Below are 18,467 nucleotides of genomic sequence, written 5' to 3'. Positions count from 1 at the left end.
TTTTGGTTTTTCGAGACAGGGTTTCTCTGTAGCTTTGGAGCCTGTCCTGGAACTAGCTCTGTAGACCAGGCTGGTCTCGAACTCACAAAGATCCACCTGTCTCTGCCTCCCGAGTGCTGGGATTAAAGGCGTGCACCACCACCACCCGGCTGTAATTCTTGTTTGATACCTGTTTTGTTATATGTAATTTTACTATGTTGAAGTTAAAACCTTTCTTTCTATTTAAACAGAAAAGGGGAGGTGATGTGAGAGTCCCCTCTGTGTGCTGTGATTACCATTAATGAATAAAGAAACTGCTTTGGACCTATAGTAAGGCAGAACTTAGGTAGGCAGGGAAAGCTAGACTGAATTCTGGGAGAAAGACGGGCGGAGTCAAGAGATGCCATGGAGATAGACCACCACCACCACCACCAGAGATAGACATGCTGAAACTTTGCTGGTAATCCACAACCTCATGGTGATATACAGAGTAATAAAAATGGGTTAATTTAAGATGTAAGAGTTAGTCAATAAGAAGCTAGAGCTAATGGGCCAAGCAGTGTTTTAATCAATACAGTTTCTGTGTTGTTATTTTGGGTCTAAGCTAGCTGGGCTGCTGGGAAGAACAAGTGGCCTCCTTCCAACATGCACCTTTAATCCCAGCACTGGGGAAAGGGGGTGCAGAGGCAGGTGGATCTCTGTGAGTTCGAGGCCAGCCTGGTCTATAAAGCAAGTTCCAGGACAAGCTCCAAAGGTACACAGGGGAACCCTGTCTTGAAAACAGAGTGGGCAGGGAGCCCAGTTACCCTAGAGTTTGACAACTTGCCAGATAAGAAGCAAGAAATCCAGCACAATTAACTACATCTGTGGGAAGGCTGATACCAGTTCATCCCGTTTCCTGTGCAGGTACTTTTTATGTTCAAACAGCAGTTAAGGCCTGAATGTCTATGGCCCTGGATAGGGCCTCATTCCTTTCTCTAGAGATGGCATGGAGTCTTGACAAAACTTAACTTGGTTTACTGGGAACATATCCTTGCCAAGGGTGGCACATGAGTTTATCCCAGCACTTGGGTGGCAAAATAAACTGAACTCCAAGATGCAGGGCCTGACATAATGAACAGGGTTGGGAGCCCTGGCACTCTAGACACTTGAGTTGAGGGCTCTGTCGTGGGAATGTCTTGCGCACTGGGGTGCTTATCTGACTGAAACAACAAAGCACCCTCTCCTAGCCACTGCTTGGTGCCAGGGCCCGGGTCAAACCCAAGGGCAAAGCAAAGTGTGCTCTGATGGATCCACGCAGCAGGGTTTCAGGGGCAAGAACGGAGAAGCAAGCCAGCCTTGCCCTCCGCCACAGCCTGCTTACCTTTCGTTTGTTGACATTGTGAGCTGTCCTCTGCGGTCAGCTTTCTTGATAAGATTTTCTCATGGATCGCAGGTAAACTAGAAGACTTCAGGGGAGCATTATTTTAAATAAATAAAGTTAGCAAAACTGATATGAGAGAAATACTTGCACTTTGGCTCTACCTCATCCTTCTCAGTAAAGTGAGAAGAGCTTTCTGGCCCAGCTTCAGGACCACGGCATAGGGAAGTGGGTCAGAGGGGAAAGAGCAAAGGATGATGTGGAGTGGGTGTCAGACAGTAGTGGGATGTCACTCAGCTGCTAAAGATTTGGAGCAGTAACTGAATATCTTTGCTCCCTGGAGTTCCTTCAAGATGAAGCCAGCGGGCTGGAGAGATGGCTCAGTGGTTAAGAGCATTGCCTGCTGCCGGGCGGTGGTGGCGCACGCCTTTAATCCCAGCACTCGGGAGGCAGAGGCAGGCGGATCTCTGTGAGTTCGAGACCAGCCTGGTCTACAAGAGCTAGTTCCAGGATAGGCTCCAAAACCACAGAGAAACCCTGTCTCGAAAAAAAAAAAAAAAAAAAAAAAGAGCATTGCCTGCTCTTCCAAAGGTCCTGAGTTCAATTCTCAGAAACCACGTAGTGGCTCACAACCATCTGTAAAGAGGTCTGGCGCCCTCTTCTGGCCTTCAGGCATACAGACAGAATATTGTATACATAATAAATAAATATTTAAAAAAAACTGCAACAAGATGAAGCCAGCTGACACATGCGATGTTCACTGTGGCTCCCGGACATGGCCACTTCTAAGCAGTCTGGCAGAGCATGGCTTCCACTAACGTTTCTTTGAGTAACTACTGTGGTATCTGCTGCTTGCCAACCACAGAAGAAACCTAGTCCCTGCCTTGAAGCACTCCCAGATAACAGTGGCTCAAGCTAGAATCTGCTCTCCCACAAAGTCGTGCTAAGGCTCAGGAGTCTTGACTTCTTCCACCTTTGGGTTTCACTCTAAGGAGACTGTCCTTAGGGACCAAGGTGATGGCCAGAGCTCCAGGCGCCATCTTCACACTCCAGGAGGCTGGCTAGGGAAGGAAACGGGAAGGATCCCATAAACCGCCAGATGCAGGACTGTGGCCATGGACTTGTACAAGGGCAGCAAATATCCTAAGTGTGACAACAAATGGTGGGGAGGAGTCTTGAACCACAGCTGATGTGGGCTACAATGGTGGGGAGGGCTGAGGGAGAGGAGCCTGAATCACTGCTGATGCGGGGTACAAATTAATACAACTTTTATGAAAATTATTAAAACTAGAACTACCATATGACCCTCACTCCTGGGCAGACACCCGGACAACTGCACACCCGCCACACAAACACCTTTACTGCTGTTCTATTCACTTCAGCGGGGAAATGGAAGCTGCCCAGCTGTCCAGCGATACATGAACGAACAATGGAAATCTGGTCTATCCTCTCATTTCCAGGAACTGAACAGTCCACATCCTCAGATTTAATTCCTGCCTCAACTTCCCTCACTTACAAAGCTCTGTACTCTCTGTTCCCCAAGTAGCTCTATCTCTTTTCCTTCCCTCCCTCCTTCCCTCCATCCCTTTCTCCCTTCCTCCCTCCCAGCTCAGGCCTTTGTACAAGCTGTTCTACCTCCTGGAAGGCTCTCCATTCACCCGGTTCCTTCTCCCAACAGCCCCTTGGGCTCTCAGCTCACAGGCACCTGCTGGGTGCCTTCTGTCACATGCACCCTCTTCCTCTCCACACCCCAGGTAAAGACTCACACTGCTCTCCTCTCTGCACCCCCTCCCATGCCTCACAGCTGCCCGAGACATCAGACAGAATAAGCAATGAGAGGAACTGGTGTTTTGAACTCTGGTGCCCAGGAGGACTGCGGACAAGAGCAAGCGCTTCCTGAAAGATACAGAGAACACCCAGGACAGCCGGGCCCTCAAGAACACTGTTTTTGAGACAGAACCTCACAGTGGCCTGGAGCTCAATGATTGGACTAACTGACTGGCCAGTGATTGCTGGCCAGGGATCTGTCTGCCTCTGCGTCCCCAGCACTTAGGTGACAGGCACACACCACCACACCCAGTCTTTTTACATGGGTTCTGGGGATTGAACTCAGGTCTTCAAGTTTTTATCAACACTTTATCAACAGAGCCATCTTCCAGCTCAAACTCCTCTTTATAGAAGCTGCCTTCTGCCATCTTTAAAACTCATTAAAGGGGCGGGAGACTTGACTGAGTCTTTGACGGGTTTCTGGGAGCCCTGATTTATAACTAAGTCACAGAACAAGCGGATCCACTACAGGTCCTCGGTGCGTGAGCGAGACAAGGGCAGATGGCAAGTCGGTCTCAGAGAAAGCACGGGTTGGTATCCTGAATTCTGGACTCTCAGAGAGTCGGCTGCCACTGAAATGCATGTTCTGAATGCAGCCAGCTGCACTCACTGAGCAGATGGGGACTGTCTGCTCATGGTGAGAGGCTCTATCGCCAGTACATCCAAATACTCCCTCTGTCCTGGTTTGCCATTCAAATTTCAGCCGCTTTCAAGGTTCCAGGTTTTGATTATTTCTATTTCCAGGACAGAAGATGGGAACTCTCAGCTGGGTTCTTGCAATAAATGTCAGAAGGCTTTCTGTGTTTCAGTACAAAGAAACCTATTTGTTTTGGGCACAGTGACTGGCAGTGCCCAAACACTGACAGTTGGCCTCAGCCACGCCTGTTCTGCCTGTGCTTGGGGCAGGAGTGATAGAGATCTCCATCGCATGCTAAGCACAGGGCCCAGAGCTTACAAAGGGTGACCATCATGAAGACATCCTATGGAGTGCCTTCTTGGTGGCAGGCCTACCTTTGATGATAAAGGAGTCCAGACAGTGACAGGAGACAGCCCCTCCCTCATAGAGTTTACATACTAGCAGAGGGAGAAGTTCAACCAACAAAAAAAAAAACCCTCAGTGAGAATGGGAGACCGTTACAAGAGGCACATGGAGTATGGAGGTGGGTTGCATCATCTCTGTGCTGAGGCCCAGGTAGTAAACACATGGCATATAACCTGGCATCAAGCCTCATGCGGTGTCCAATATGGGCACTCGGTCATCAGGAAAAGGCATGTTGACCTAGAGCTTCAAGATCAGTGTGGACATGGCCATGGTCAGAGGGATGCCCAGAGCACACGGATGCTCAGAAAGAAAGGGGATTGAGCTTGCTTCATCAGGAGCATCCTCTAGAGGGGGCCAAGAAAAACAGCTCTGAGCGTGGGACTGAAGGGGATCAGCAGCCACTGTAAGCTGCATCTATAGTGCCATCGCAGGATGTTTGCCTAGCAGGGTCTAGATTCCACTCTCAGGAGGGGATGGGGAGAGAAGGGGAGAAGAAGAGGGTGGGGGGAGACACAGACAGAGAGGAAGGACTGAGACCCAGATGTGAGCCTGGAGCCATGAGCCTACACATCTGGGGGTCAACCTGGACTCAAAGGCTGGGTCTGCTCCTCTCACGTTTCCGTGGTTGTCCCCCATACTCCTTCCATAAACGGATAATCTGGAGCCTAACAGACCCCTCTCTGAGCAAATGGAGTAGAACAGGTCAGAGATATGCCTTCCATAGATGGCCAAGGTGCTCCAGGAAACCCAGGGCTGTAGCAGCTTCAGGGGCCCTGTGTAGTTCAGGGTCCAGGTCTGTGTCCTCTGCTTACCGGAAGGCGATAGAATTTCTTGTTTTTGTTCTGTTCTGCCTTCTGCGTGGAGGTTTTCTTAAAAGTGAAGAGGGAGAACTCTCTTCCTAGGAGACAGAAAAGCTGTTCTGTGGTGTCTGGCCACTGCAGGTGAGCTCGTGGGAGAATTGTCTGTATTCTGTCAATCATATTTTAAATAAATGCCAGGCAGGAAGTATAGGCGGGTCAACCAGACAGAAAGTAGAGGCAGGGTGATGAAAACAAGAGAATGCTAGGAAGGAGGAAGCCCATTCCTCCCAGTTCTGCCCAGCCACCAAAGAAGCAAGATGTGAGCTGCCTTCTGAGAAAGGTACCGAGGCACGTGACTAACAGATAAGAATAATGGGTTAATATAACTTATAAGAGCTAGCAAGAAGCCTGAGCGAATGGGCCAATCAGTTTACAATCTTATGGAGTCCTCTGTGTGATTTTCTTTGGGGTTTGCTGGCTGTGGGGTACCGGACTGGACAGAAACCCAAACAAGCCAGCCCTCATGTTACAGAATGGCAGGTGCCTCATGTTACAGCCTAAGACAATCCTAGAAGCATTGGTAATAGTGGAACCAGAAACAGAACTGGCCCCAGGCAAGCATGGGCCTCTGCTCAATGAGGCAGAGCTGATGAACCAGCAGAGAATAATGCCTACAAGGCCACATGTGCAGGGCATGGTGCACAGGTAACAAAACAAAGTCGCAGTGCCTTCACAGGAAAACTAATCCCGGACTCCTACAAAACTGAGCCAAGTCCCAAAGAAAATGGTTTTATTTGTTTGTTTGTTTTTAAGACAGCATTTCTCTGTGGAGTCCTGACTTCTCCTGCTGGGGACAGGGTCTCTCTACTATGTAACTCTGGTTGTTGACAGACTAGGCTGGTCTCAAGCTCACAGAGCTCCACCTGCCTCTGCCTCCCAAGTGCTGGGATTAGGTGTGCGCCATCACACCCGGCCCCCTGCCTTCTCCTACACTTGTTCTGTTCGTTTGCTTTTGAAATAGGGTCTTACTATCTAGCCCTGACCCTGAAATCTATAGGGTCCATGTTGTCCTTTAATTTGCAGTCCTCCTGCCTTAGCTTCCCAAGTGCTGGGATTAGAAGCGTGTGCCACAAGGCATGACTGGGTTAAAAGTCTGAAAAGGAAACTCCAGTGCTGGAGAGATGGCTCAGTGGTTACAGCACATTCTGCTCTACAGAGGGTCATTCTCAGCATCCACAGGGTGGCCACAAACATGTGGAACCCCAGTTCCTGGGAACCCAACACTCTCTTCTGACCTCTGTGGGAACCAAGCACACGCCTGTGGCACACAGACTGACATGCAGGCAAAACACACACATAAAATAAATCTTAATAGAAAAAATTAAAACGCAACAAAAGTAGAAGAAAATCTAGGACTGGGGTGTTGCCAGGTCAGAGTTCAGGATTAGCATGAGCTGAAGTTCTGGGTTTGAGCCCTGCAACCACCAAAAACTAAGAAAAACTACCAATATGACAATATGACAAGTTGTTAAACCTTCAATGCATCAAAACAAAAAATAGTGAGCAGAGCTAATCCTTTGATGCAGAAGTAAAGACAATTTAAGAACTGGTTTCTTTCTTTTATTTATTTTTTCCTCTCCACTTAGAAAAAAAAAAAAAAAACCTGGTCTACAGAGGAGTTCCAGGCCAGCCAGGGATACATAGAGAAACCCTGCCTGACCCGTTGCCTGAGGAAAGCATGTGTTTGCTTAGGACAGTGACAGAGGCAGGGTCTGGCCCTGGGAGAGCAGGGACTGTTTCGATTTCCAGACTGACGCTGCAGCCAGCTCTTCCGTGGAACCCCAAGACAAGACTAAAACTTCACCAGCAGTGGGGACCTGGCTCAGCTGCAGGGTCCAGTTGACTTAACCACAGCGTCTACACCAGTGGGTTTCCCTCCAGCTGTCTGAAACATTGACCTTCAAATCTCAGTGTGGACGTCTTAAATGGCCAGTGTCAGAAGCTATCTTGGCCCTGCCCCGTGTGGCCTCCGTGCCCTGTCTCTCTACCCAAGGCAGTTGCAATCCACATGCTGGGGCTCAAGCGCCTGCCTCAGCCCTTGAATAGGGAGGAGGGGCAAGGCTCACAGGCCCAGAGACAATCACAGGCCCAGAGACAATCTCAGCCCAAGGCCTGGCTCACAGACTTGACGTGACATGACCTTCACAGACTCTTAAACTAGACACCAAAGTGAAGTAGCAACGCCAATGAACTGTAGTCAGAGTGCTCACAGGGTGGTTGACAAGTGGGCAGTAGAATTTTCTGCTCTGTAATTGACCAGGTTGGTTTCAAACTCCTGTCTTGGTCTCCTAAGTGCTTGAATTGGAGGTGAATGCCACCAAAACATGTCTATGACATGGTACGGGGAGGGAAACAGAAAAGTTGGGACTGTGCAAGTTACTCCACTGGCCATCAGTGTCCTCAGTGGTGACACGCATGTGTCTCCTGTAGTTCACTTGACTGTCATGGAGATGAAATAGCACCCAGAGGTTCCAGCAGGTTCCAGGTGCCAGTAAACTCCTAGGTTCCTATTAACTAGCTTTTCAAGACAGGGTTTCTCTGTAGCTTTGGAGCCTGTCCTGGAACTAACTCTTGTAGACCAGGTTGGCCTCAAACTCACAGAAATCCACCTGCCTCTTTCTCCTAAGTGCTGGGATTAAAGGTGTGTACCATCACTGCCCGGTTTAACTAGCTTTTCATATTCTACTGTATGACATACAGACTGGATAGAGTATAGAACACACAGACCTCATAGACAATTCTAGAACATATAGACCCAATAGAGTATAGAATGCACAGGCCTCACAGACAATTCTAGAACACACAGACCTCATAGACGATACTAGAACATACAGACCCATACAGTATAGAACACACAGGCCTCATAGATGATACTAGAACACAGACTGGATAGAGTATAAAATACACAGGTCTCATAGACAATACTAGAACACACAGACTGGATAGAACATAGAATACACAGGCCTCATAAACGATACTAGAACATACAGACCCATACAGTGTAGAACACACAGGCTCGTAGATGATACTGGTACACACAGACCTGATACAGTATGGGAGAACAGACAGACATGAGGGTAGATTTGCGTGTTTGCTTATAGCTCTATGGATGGAACTCATGGTCTAGGCAATCCCTGTGTCAGAACTGGGTATCCCCAGCCTTTCTACCAAATGTAAAACTCTACTCCCCATATTCAGCGACACTGGTATTGTATTCATTTGATGGCTAACCTGGAAGCCTATGAGAGAAAACCTGCTGGGGACATCAGTGCCCTGGCACTCTGCCTCGGTTACACTGTGGCTGGACTGTGAAAGGGGCAGAAGGGACAGGGCTGGAGCTGGGCGCTTACCCTTTAAAAGTTGACTGCTGTGTAACATCAGTTCTTCTCTCCGGAACCTCTCCGGATCCAGCTCCGAGTAGTCCCAATTGTCATAGCTCTTTGGGCAAGGATACGTCCCTAGAAGAAGCCAAGAGGGTAACAGATACTTCCACTAATGAAAATGGAGCAGAACAAGGGGAACAGAGGCCTTGAGTCTCCCTGATGGCTTCAGGGAACTGGAGATCTGCTACCAGCATTATTCTGGCCTTGTCACTCCCTCTCTGGAGAGTTTCCTCACCTGAAGAATGGGGACAATGCCATCTGCCCTGCCGCTTTCTGTTGCCTGGGCATGTGACCCCATGATAGCCCTAATGAAGATGCTGCAGCTGCCCAGTTTCCTGTTTGCCTCCCATTGTTCTTGCTGAACAAAGAGTTCCCTTCCCCAGGGGCAGGGGCTAGGGCTAGATCTACGTCCCCAGGGCCTCCCGCTGGACCGGGCAGCAGTGAATAACTGCTCAGCGAAGGTTCTTCAACACACTCTCAGGCTTAGTGCCAGAAATGATGCTTCCAAGGGTCACTGGAGAAACGTGAGCCACTGTGCCATGCTGCTGCCTCCACTCGGCAATAAGAGGAGACAGGAGGTTTATTCCTAGTGATTAGTTAGGCAAAAGCAGGACCAGGGAGAAGGAGCAGCAGGAAGAAGGTGGGAAATGAGAGACAGGTTGCCACAGTGACCCAAGACCTAGCTTTGGAGGGGAACAACTCTGGATCTAAAGCATGATACTCGGTTGTTTGCTTTTGAACTTCTTTAGCCCTTCATGTTCAGAGGGCTAAAAGGGTGTGTGGCGAAGAGTTCACCCAGCAAGCCCAAGGCTTAGAAAGGCCGGCAAGGCTAGGCCTTGGCTAGTGTCTGGGAACACAGCCGGCAAACAGCTCCTTACACTGACACAAAACTACTTTTAATGAGTGAGCTATTCCTCCTGGGCTGTTCGTAGACAGTGTGGCTTGGCTAAACGCCAGCTTTCCAGAACTGAGATCCCAGATAGACGGAGGTGTCTCCAAGATGACCCTGAATGAAAACCTTGGTCGTGAATCTCTGGTGTGCTTCTCCTGGGCAGAGGCATCACACACGAGTAGCTACCTCTCCCTGGCAGGTAGGTAAATGGGCTCCGTGCGACTCCCCGTGGAAAGAAGGGAGTGAAGACCAGGCAGCCTGCACAGAGGTCCCCCAAAGCATTTGGCTCCTCCTCTGTGATCCAGCCATGTTTCCTACTGGATGCTGTAGAGCTTAGCCATGGTGACAAAACTCCTTATAAGGCAGTGAGTGACCTTGTTGTACTTCTTGCTCCCAACATAAAATGTCAAAGTTGCCTGTTTCACACAATATCTGACCAACAAAAATCCTCACAAAAAATAACAGCATTCAATGACCTCAGGAAGGTTCTATGCTGAGATAGGGAAGTGGGGGAAAGGAGTGAAGCTATCTGGGAAAGCCAAGGTGGAGCTGGCGCAGTATGTGCTGAAGTGGACTGTGGGGCCACCAGGGTCCTGCTGCTCTGGGGTCCATGGCATACGGATAACTAACAGGGCTGAACTGACACTTGCTGTCTTGCTCCCTGCAGACGTGGTGGGGCACAGGCTCAGGTCAGGCGGCCATGTCTCAGAACTGCCTACAAGGAAAGGGGAATTGGGACTGCAGCTCAGTTCACTCTCTCTCCTTCTCATCCTCTATCTCTCTCCCTCCCTTGCTCTTTCCTTCCCTCTTTCTTCCCCTCTGGTGTTTTGAGATAGGTCTAAGTAACTCTGGTCGGCCTGATATTTGTCAGATAGCCCAGGCTAGCCCAAACTCATAGCTTTTGCCTCCCAAGTGTTGGGACTGCAGGTGTGTTAGGTGTGTGCTACCATGCCCAGCTTTAACTTTGTTTATAGTTCATTTTGGCTGCTGTATTCGTGTTGTTGTTTTTTTTTTAAAGCAGGGGCTTGCCATGAATTCAGGCTGGCTTTGAACTCACAAACTCCCTGCCATAGCCAGGGATGCATATATGCAGGTACGTAGGACCAAGCTCAGACTCCATTGATAAGGAAACAACAGGAAGACTGTCTTGATGCTAGTCGCAAAACACACCCAGCGTCTGGTGGAAACATTTTGCACCACCTTCCTCCCCTAGTTGGCAGGAAGTTCCTCCCCTCTCACCTGAGATCCACAGGCCCATGGTGTTACAAATTTCTGACTTGAATTCATGTGTGTTGAACCAGGACTGGGGGAAGCAGCAGCAGAAGCTGGTGTACAGGGCTTTGCTCAGAAGTGATGGGAGCCTCTGGGAGGAAACAGAGCTCAGCATCAGTCCCAGTGTCTCTGCCCTCAGAAAAGAGGCCTGGCTGAGCCAAGAACCGGTGACCAAATTCCTTCCCAACACCAGGCTACCTTCCTTTCTGTCTTGGGCTGCCTCCCCATCTCCCCATCTCTGGGTGTCACTGAGGACACTCCTCAGGAACCAGACTGCTCAGCCAGCAATCTCCGCCTTCCCAGCACACCTCCGCAGTGTTCTAACGCTCAGTGCTTCTGTACTCTGTCCAGAGCACAACCAGGGAAACAGCAAGATATGGAAATATATACACTGCATACGTATGCATCTCCCTATGACTATCTACCCCAAACAGGATCAATTGAGCTTTGTTTGACAAGGTCTCACTATGCAGCCCAGGAATTTACGAGAATCATCTCTCTGCCTGCTGCATGCTGGAATTACAGGTGTGAACCACTATACAGGCTGAGAGAGGGTCTTCTCCTCTCTTCTCTTCTCTGCGTGATGCTGGAGACTGAACTAGGATCTCACGCACGTTGAGAAGCACTGTTTCAGGGCAACACCCCCAGCTCCAGGGAGTTCAATTATTGTTTTTATTTCTGTTTTGATTTGTGACTAAACTTTTCTCCTATCCATACTTCTTCCTCAGTGAATTTCTCATTTATGTACTTTATCCAGGGATCTATGAAATGTATGTAGTTTTTGGAGCCTACCCTGGAACTAGCTCTTATAGACCAGGCTGGCCTCGAACTCACAGAGATGCACCTGCCTCTGCCTCCCAGTTGCTTGGATTAAAGGTGTACGCCACCATTGCCTGGTGAGATGTCTAATTTTTTTTTAACTGTTTTAGACTTGAATGTTTTGTGATACTCACTTTTATGAGCGCCTCTTCATAGTGGGACCTGACTGTCTTGAACAACAGGAAGGCGTAATTTCGGGCTATTCGGTCAAACAGCTTGTTTTGAATCTCCTTGTTTGGCTGCCAGGCGAGAGACAGAGAATTATCAGCATGCCTGCTGCAGCTGCCAAGGGGCTGCCACGCTTTCTCTTTCTCTTTTGTTGTTTTATCAGAGATGGCCTCACCAGGAGACCCCAGGCTGGCCTTGAATATGCACCACCACACCTGGCAGGGTTCTGCGATTCAGGCAAAGCACTGATTTCACCTCAGAAGTCTTACTCACTCGCTAGAGCAGTGGTTATCAACTCTGTGATGACCCCCAACTTACACTTATTTTCAATGTTAAGTCATAACTGTAAGTTTGCTACTGTTGTGAGTTGTAATGTAAATATCTGATATGTGACCCCCTGGGAAAGGTCATTTGAGACCCCCACCCCCACCCCTGCAAAGGGGTCACAACCCACAGGTGGAGGAATGAGCTGTTTGTCTGCCGTCCATATTTACACAGCATGTATGGAGTGTCAGGGAAGGTAAACTCCTAAGTCTGGGCCAGGAGGTCCCACGTTCTCCTCTCTCCCCTGTCCTGGACCCGCTACTTAGCAGCGACCGACTGCTCAAGCTCAGGGGAGCTGAGGTTCAAGTACGTGGGTGGGGCAGGAGTAGGGAGGTGAGAGGCTGAATCTGCAGAGGTGACTCACTGGAACAGAGGGACTTAGGACTTGGTCCCATAAGAAGGCAAGGCCAGTGAGGGAGGAGACACAGGTTCACATTTACCTGGTACCGTTCATGAAACAGCCACCAAAAGCTGTCCAGCCAGATGGTGCTCAGGGAGGGAGAGGATAGAAACTTCTCTAATTCTCTGTCTAAACAGTAAGACTTGAAAAGAAATGAAGTTTACATTAGTATCATGGCCATTATTATTATTACTGCTATTGTTGCTCAAGACAGGGCCTTACTATGTCCCCTGTACTAGGAGCTTGTGATTCTCCTTGTCCCAACCTCCTGAGGGCTGAATTGCTAGCAATGAAAACAAAGAAAGAAGCTGGGAGGTGGTGGCACACACCTTTAATCTCAGCACTCAGGAGGCAGAGGCAGGAGGATCTCTGTGAGTTCGAGGCCAGCCTGATCTACAAGAGCTAGTTTCAGGGCAGGCAACAAAGCGACATAGAGAAACCCTGTCTTCAAAAACCAAAAACCAATAAATAAATAAATATAAAAACAAAGAAAGAAAGAAAAAAACCCTAACCTTTCAGTGAGTCTCATGATTTTCATGGTCCTATGCTAAGTGACATTACATTTTCTCTTAACCTGGCTAGAATCTCTGAGCACACATTATTATCACATACTAGGAAACTGAGGCTCCATAGTTCAGGACACTGAGGACCGCAGAGCTCAAGGACTTAAAGTAATATGGCCAGCAAACAGCAGAACCAGTACTAGGAACCCACAACTCTAGAGAGAGTCACCCAGGCATCTATGACACAAGGCAAAGGGCAGAGCCACGAGACTCTGCTGAATCAGTAATAAATACACGTTAAGTCAAAAATGAAAACAGTTACACACAAACTCAGCTTATGCTCTCCCCACCATATAGCATATATGACTGAGGGACGCCTGTGTGTCTGCCGCTGGATCACACGCCTTTGGTCTTCATCTCACTCAGGTGGGACTTAGCACAGGCGGGCGGCAGGAAGGAGAAGGAGGAAAAGGGGAGGAAAAAAAAGGGAAGAAGAAAGATAGAGACAGGGAGATAACTGGGTGGGTGTAGCAGCGAGTACAGTTGCCTGCCATGTGAGTCCCAGGAATGGAGGGAGGGCTGACTAGTTAAGGCCCAATGACCAGAACCATTTGGGGGGAAAGAGATCATGCAGCCATAAAAGATGAAGAGGCTTAGCCACAGGGTCACCAAGAGCACTCTGACCATCTTCTTCTGCAGACCTCCACTGAACTGTCACCTGCCTCTGGCATTGCTTCACCTAAGCATGAAGCATCTTGGGGCATCATCACTCTTCCCTCCAGAGCCCTGTGCACGAGCCTTGTTGGGGAATATTCCACACCCAAAGCAGAATTGTTCTGACTGGAAAGTAATTGAAGTCAGGCTGACCTACGTGCCATAGAGCAGTTGAGAGAACAGCAGATAGCCCACAGACATGTAGATATGAAGGTACTTGCTCCAGTTGGTTTTTATAATAGTACACATGATCAAAACACACTGCAAGGGCTGGCAAGAGAGCTCAGGATGTAAAAGCACTGCTGCCAGCACTGACAACTGGGCTCTGCCCCTCCAGTAGAGTCCTCTGCCTCGGCAGGCGCGCCTGTATAGCTGGAGTGAGCTGGCTCCCTGCTCTCTCCCTTACCTTGCCACTAAGCGGGTTTTTCTCAGACCGGATCACATTGCCCACCATATCGCAGAAGTCCACGCCATTGGGAAGCTTGTTGGGCTTCGTTTCATCAAACGGGGGGTGTTGGTGAAGCTCTGCCAGCAGGTTTTTATCTGCTCTTTTCTGACGAGGAAAAAAAAAAGCATACTATGAAAATGGGATCCATCATCTCGACAATTTAAAACAAGAACATGCCTCCCCCTCTACACACAGAGCAACAGACTCACAGACAGGGAGCAAACGAGAGCTCCCCGACCCCAGCACCACTCCCCGACGCCTGCTGCGTCAGCTCTGCTTTCCTTAAAGCTCTGAGCAAAGACTTCCAAATACATTTATGTTAGCCCTCCTCCTCTCCCACCTGTCTCTCCAACACATACACACTTTTATGACCTAGTTTAGACACCTAGCCTTATCCTAGATTTCTTCAGGGTGTGTGTGTATATGTTTATTATGTATGTATGTATGCGTGTATGTATATGTATACTGTTCTCAAAATTATCATGTAAACTGCTACATGCTAATTGACTTCTCCCTCATTACTTTCAATATTATTGTCATTAATATCTCAGAGCACATAGTCCTTTGCCTCTTTGTGCCATTTATTTAGCATGATTTTCAAGACAGAGTTTCTCTGTGTAGCCCTGGCTGCCCTGGAATTCACTCTGTAGACAAGATTGGTCTTGAACTCAGAGATCTGCCTGCCTCTGCCTCCCTAGTGCTGGGATTAAAGGCATGTGCCACCACTATCCAGCTAGCATGAATTTCTTAAAACAGTAATATTTATCAAAGGATGTAACTGTTTCAATATATGACATTACTTAATATATATCATTAAATTAAATTTTATAACCAAATGCAAACATGGCAGCTGACAAAAAAAGATGGGACAATGCAGGAAAATGGAATGAGGGGTGCAAGTACCATCAGCCCACAGCACCTACTGATACGCTGTGCTTGGCTAGCTGTTTACTTTTATAACTTGGCCATGGGAGGGGACAGTGAGAGAAGAGCTTGCTGAATGACTGTGCTGATCCTGAATCAGAGGTCACTCTGCCATTTACTCCATATGCCACCTCAGGCGGGACAACTATACTCAGACACCATCAATGCGTGTAAGGCAATTTCACCTCAGACCCAACCACCGGGCTTTGTGCTATCTTGGAATTTACTAAGTTAAAGGTGATGAAAAGATAATGGAAATACGAGCAATCAAGATGGGTCAGCGAGCGAGGATGCCAGCGACCAGGTCTGATGACATGAGATCAAGCCCCGCGAGTTACAAGGTAGATAGAGAACTGGCTTCTGCAAGTTGTCCTCAGGCCTCCACATGTGTGCCATGGCATGTGCACCGCTCCCCACATACACACAAAATTAATATAGTAAATTATTTTGTCAGAAAAGATAATGCATTGTTTCCTAAGGCTTTCAGTACAGGTGATCTGGATAGTTGAAATACCCTCTTTTGGGGTTCTTTTTGAAATTAAAAAATTGCAATGTTGGAGACAGAACCCAGGGCTTTGTGCATGCTAGACAAGCCCTCTACCCCTGAGAGACACCCCTAGCCTGTGCTGTGACTCTTGACAAGGATAGCTGTCACTGGACTTGCCGGCAACAGAGCGGGCTGGCCTTGGGCTAGAGAGCTCAGTGGAGAGCTGTGCCTGTCCTTTGACGTGTTGCATGGCCCTGGACCATCATCTCCTCTTCCTGGCACATCCGCAATGATCACCATAACCAGCCTGGCTGGTGAGTGGTGACATGGGACCCTCCGTGGAGAAGGCACATGGAGTTGTGTGGTGCCATGGCAGTGAAACTGGAGGACTCTCTCTAAGCGGAGACGCCTCAGCTCTAACAGTAACAGACACAGGACTCTAGGACACTCTAACTGCAGAGGCTGGGTTCAGTTCTGCCCTTTCAAGAGTGACATGAGCAATTCTAGAATTGAAGTATTGCCAGATCTTTGAAAAAGTGAACCCTGCCTTTCTCTGTGAGTCACTATCTACACACCAAATCTTCCTTCCTGAAGAATAAAACCCGTTTTGTTCATGGTAGAAACCATTGGTACAGCAACACAGCACTGGGCTCTTACCCTTTTTGTCAGGTTCACCTTGGCGTTCCGAAGCTCCGAACCTTTGCAGGATATTGGTGACTCTTCCTTTGGTCTCCTGGCTGAGAATGGAGGAGAAGTTAAATATGAAGAGCGGTGGCTGCACCTGTTTGTTACTGGGAGCTAAGACTGCTGGAGAGGGCTGCCTGGTGACGGTCAGACTGCTGGACTGGCCGGCCTATCTGTTCAGAAGCAGTAGGGAAGACAAGACTCTGCACCAGGAAAGCTCCTCCCCAGCAGGACTTTCCTGGGTGTGTGTGTGCACGCATGCGTGCGTGCATGTGTGCGTGCGTGCGTGTGTGTGTGTGTGTGTGTGTGTGTGTGTGTGTGTGTGTGTTTGGCACCACCAGGTGGAGCTTTATAAAGAAGCAGGGATCAAAGCACCTGGTGTGATGTCACCTAGCAGATAGCCCGGCGTAGTCCTGTCCCTCCCTCCTTCCTTGTCCAGTGTCAGGTCTGATGGAAGGCTACCACAGAGGAATACAAAAGCTATCCTCAGGTAGAACTCTGGATTCTAACTCAATTGCATTTCAAAGATTAAAAATTAACAACTGGGGTTTTTCTCAGTAGCCGAGCAAGTGCTTGGCACGTGCAAGGCCCTGCGATCCATGCTAGCACAAAACAAAAATGCTGAAAAGGATCCAAACTTAAGAGAATAAAAAAACCAAACCCCACAAAAGCACTTTTCAGACTGAGAAAGGATTTTTTGCCTCTGTCTCCCAGGCTGCCGTGAGTTTTCTCTTTTAAAGACTTCTTCTCCAACTCATATTCCTCAATTGCCTTCAAAAATCAGAAGAAGAAAAAAAAACAGGGCATTAGAGATTGATGCAAATCCAGGGAAGGGGTCAGGGGTCAGGGATTGGAGCTTTATCCTACTGGCATCCAAAGGCCTGAAACAGAGTACGTAGCCAAGTACCTCTTCTCTGCCCCACGGGTGGTAGGGACCTTGGGCCATCGGTGTCACTGACATGGTCCCATTGTATGTCATCAATACAAATCTCATGCAGCACCCTGCATCATGCTGTCCTCCTGGCTCCACTTCTGGGAGCACAGGATGCAGAGCAGAGCTCTGACTGCAATCCACCAGTACACACATGCGATCTTTCCGTAAGAAGGTAATAACCACACCTACCTTCCATGGCCTCTCTAAGGACCCGGGAGAAAGAATTTGGTGCATTTTGCACACAGCCCAGAGTTGTCAAACAGGTACTTACTAGGGGCTAACCTTGTTATCAATCAGTCACCCTTGACCTCTCACCAGAGCCCACTGCATCTCCATGCTCCCCACCCTCACCTTAGAAAAGGAAGGAAAAGGGAATGTCAGTGCCTTCACAATGTATTGCGTTTCAGCTAAGGGGCTAGCTGTGCTTGGATAGCGTTCTCTGTGGAAGTGCTGGATGTGTCGCCCAGCAGAATGGGTTCCAGGATGGCAGAAGTGACCTCACAGTCAAGCCTGGTGCATAAAGGCAACAGCACACAGATCTGTGCACTCACATACATACTCGGTCCCTGCTGTGACCAGGGGCTCCTCTAAGTCTCGGCTAGGTCGGGCATGTGTTACATACAGCTCATCCGGTTCCTATGGATGCTCTCAGGTAGGTGGATTATTGTGGGGCCTCTTACCAGATGTTGGGCTCATTCCCTCCCGTCTGGCGGTCTGACTGGAAAGCTTCCACACCCAGAGCTACCCTCCCACAGGAATACATGCCTGCACAGAATCATCCAGAGAGCGTGCCTGCATACCCTACTGCTATTTACAACTTGATTCCAATCCCAGCTCAGAGGTGGGCCGTGAACTGATGCTAGCGGTCCCCCCATTCATAAAGAATGGCTTCGCTTGTATGAGAAGAAAATCAGGACCAGCAAGATGGCTCAGCAAGACGACCCAGCAAGACGACCTTAGTTTGATTCCTGGAACCCACACGGTGGAAGGAGACCCGACTCCCAGGAGCTGTCCTCTGTCCTCCATGTGTGCCGTGGCGAGCATCTATGTGCTCACATTCTCTCCCCCCTCTCTCTCTAACCATACTCATCCCACTGAGAAACTTTAGTTCTAGCGCTTTATTCTGCAAATGAGCCCTGTGGTGGTTGATTTTTGTCATCTTGACACAAACTAGAGTCACCTGGGAAGAGGGACCCTCAGCTGAGGAATTGCCTCCATCAGACTGGCCTATGGGCAAGTCTGTAGGGCATTTTCCTGACTGATGATTGATATGGGCAGTGCCACCCTTGGCAGGTGGTTCTGGGTTGTATAAGAAGGCAAACTGAGCTGGAGAGATGGCTCTGTGCTTTAGAGAACTTGTTGCTCTTCCAGAGGACCCAGATTCAATTCCCAGCAACTACATGGAGACTCACAATCCATAATTCCAGCTCCATGGGGCGGTGGTGGC

The 18,467-nt window shown here is 48.9% G+C and overlaps 1 protein-coding gene across 1 annotated transcript in view; it reads right to left on the bottom strand.

The window, feature by feature from the left end:
* The window catches only part of Fam227a (family with sequence similarity 227 member A), a 53,829-nt gene that overhangs the window by 17,089 nt on the left and 18,273 nt on the right, over positions 1–18,467 (bottom strand). The window contains exons 4-12 of the mRNA XM_026782435.1: positions 16,788–16,857; positions 16,060–16,139; positions 13,950–14,096; positions 12,367–12,468; positions 11,569–11,673; positions 10,583–10,706; positions 8,419–8,526; positions 5,021–5,106; positions 1,343–1,427 (exon numbers count right to left, since the gene is read on the bottom strand). Coding sequence (XP_026638236.1) covers positions 1,343–1,427; positions 5,021–5,106; positions 8,419–8,526; positions 10,583–10,706; positions 11,569–11,673; positions 12,367–12,468; positions 13,950–14,096; positions 16,060–16,139; positions 16,788–16,857 — 907 coding nt within the window. The remainder of the gene's footprint in view (positions 1–1,342; positions 1,428–5,020; positions 5,107–8,418; positions 8,527–10,582; positions 10,707–11,568; positions 11,674–12,366; positions 12,469–13,949; positions 14,097–16,059; positions 16,140–16,787; positions 16,858–18,467) is intronic.

This window comes from Microtus ochrogaster, chromosome 15 (assembly GCF_000317375.1).
Source record: "Microtus ochrogaster isolate Prairie Vole_2 chromosome 15, MicOch1.0, whole genome shotgun sequence".
In the NCBI taxonomy this organism is placed as follows: Eukaryota; Metazoa; Chordata; class Mammalia; order Rodentia; family Cricetidae; genus Microtus; species Microtus ochrogaster.
This window is presented reverse-complemented; position numbering and strand designations above follow the sequence as displayed.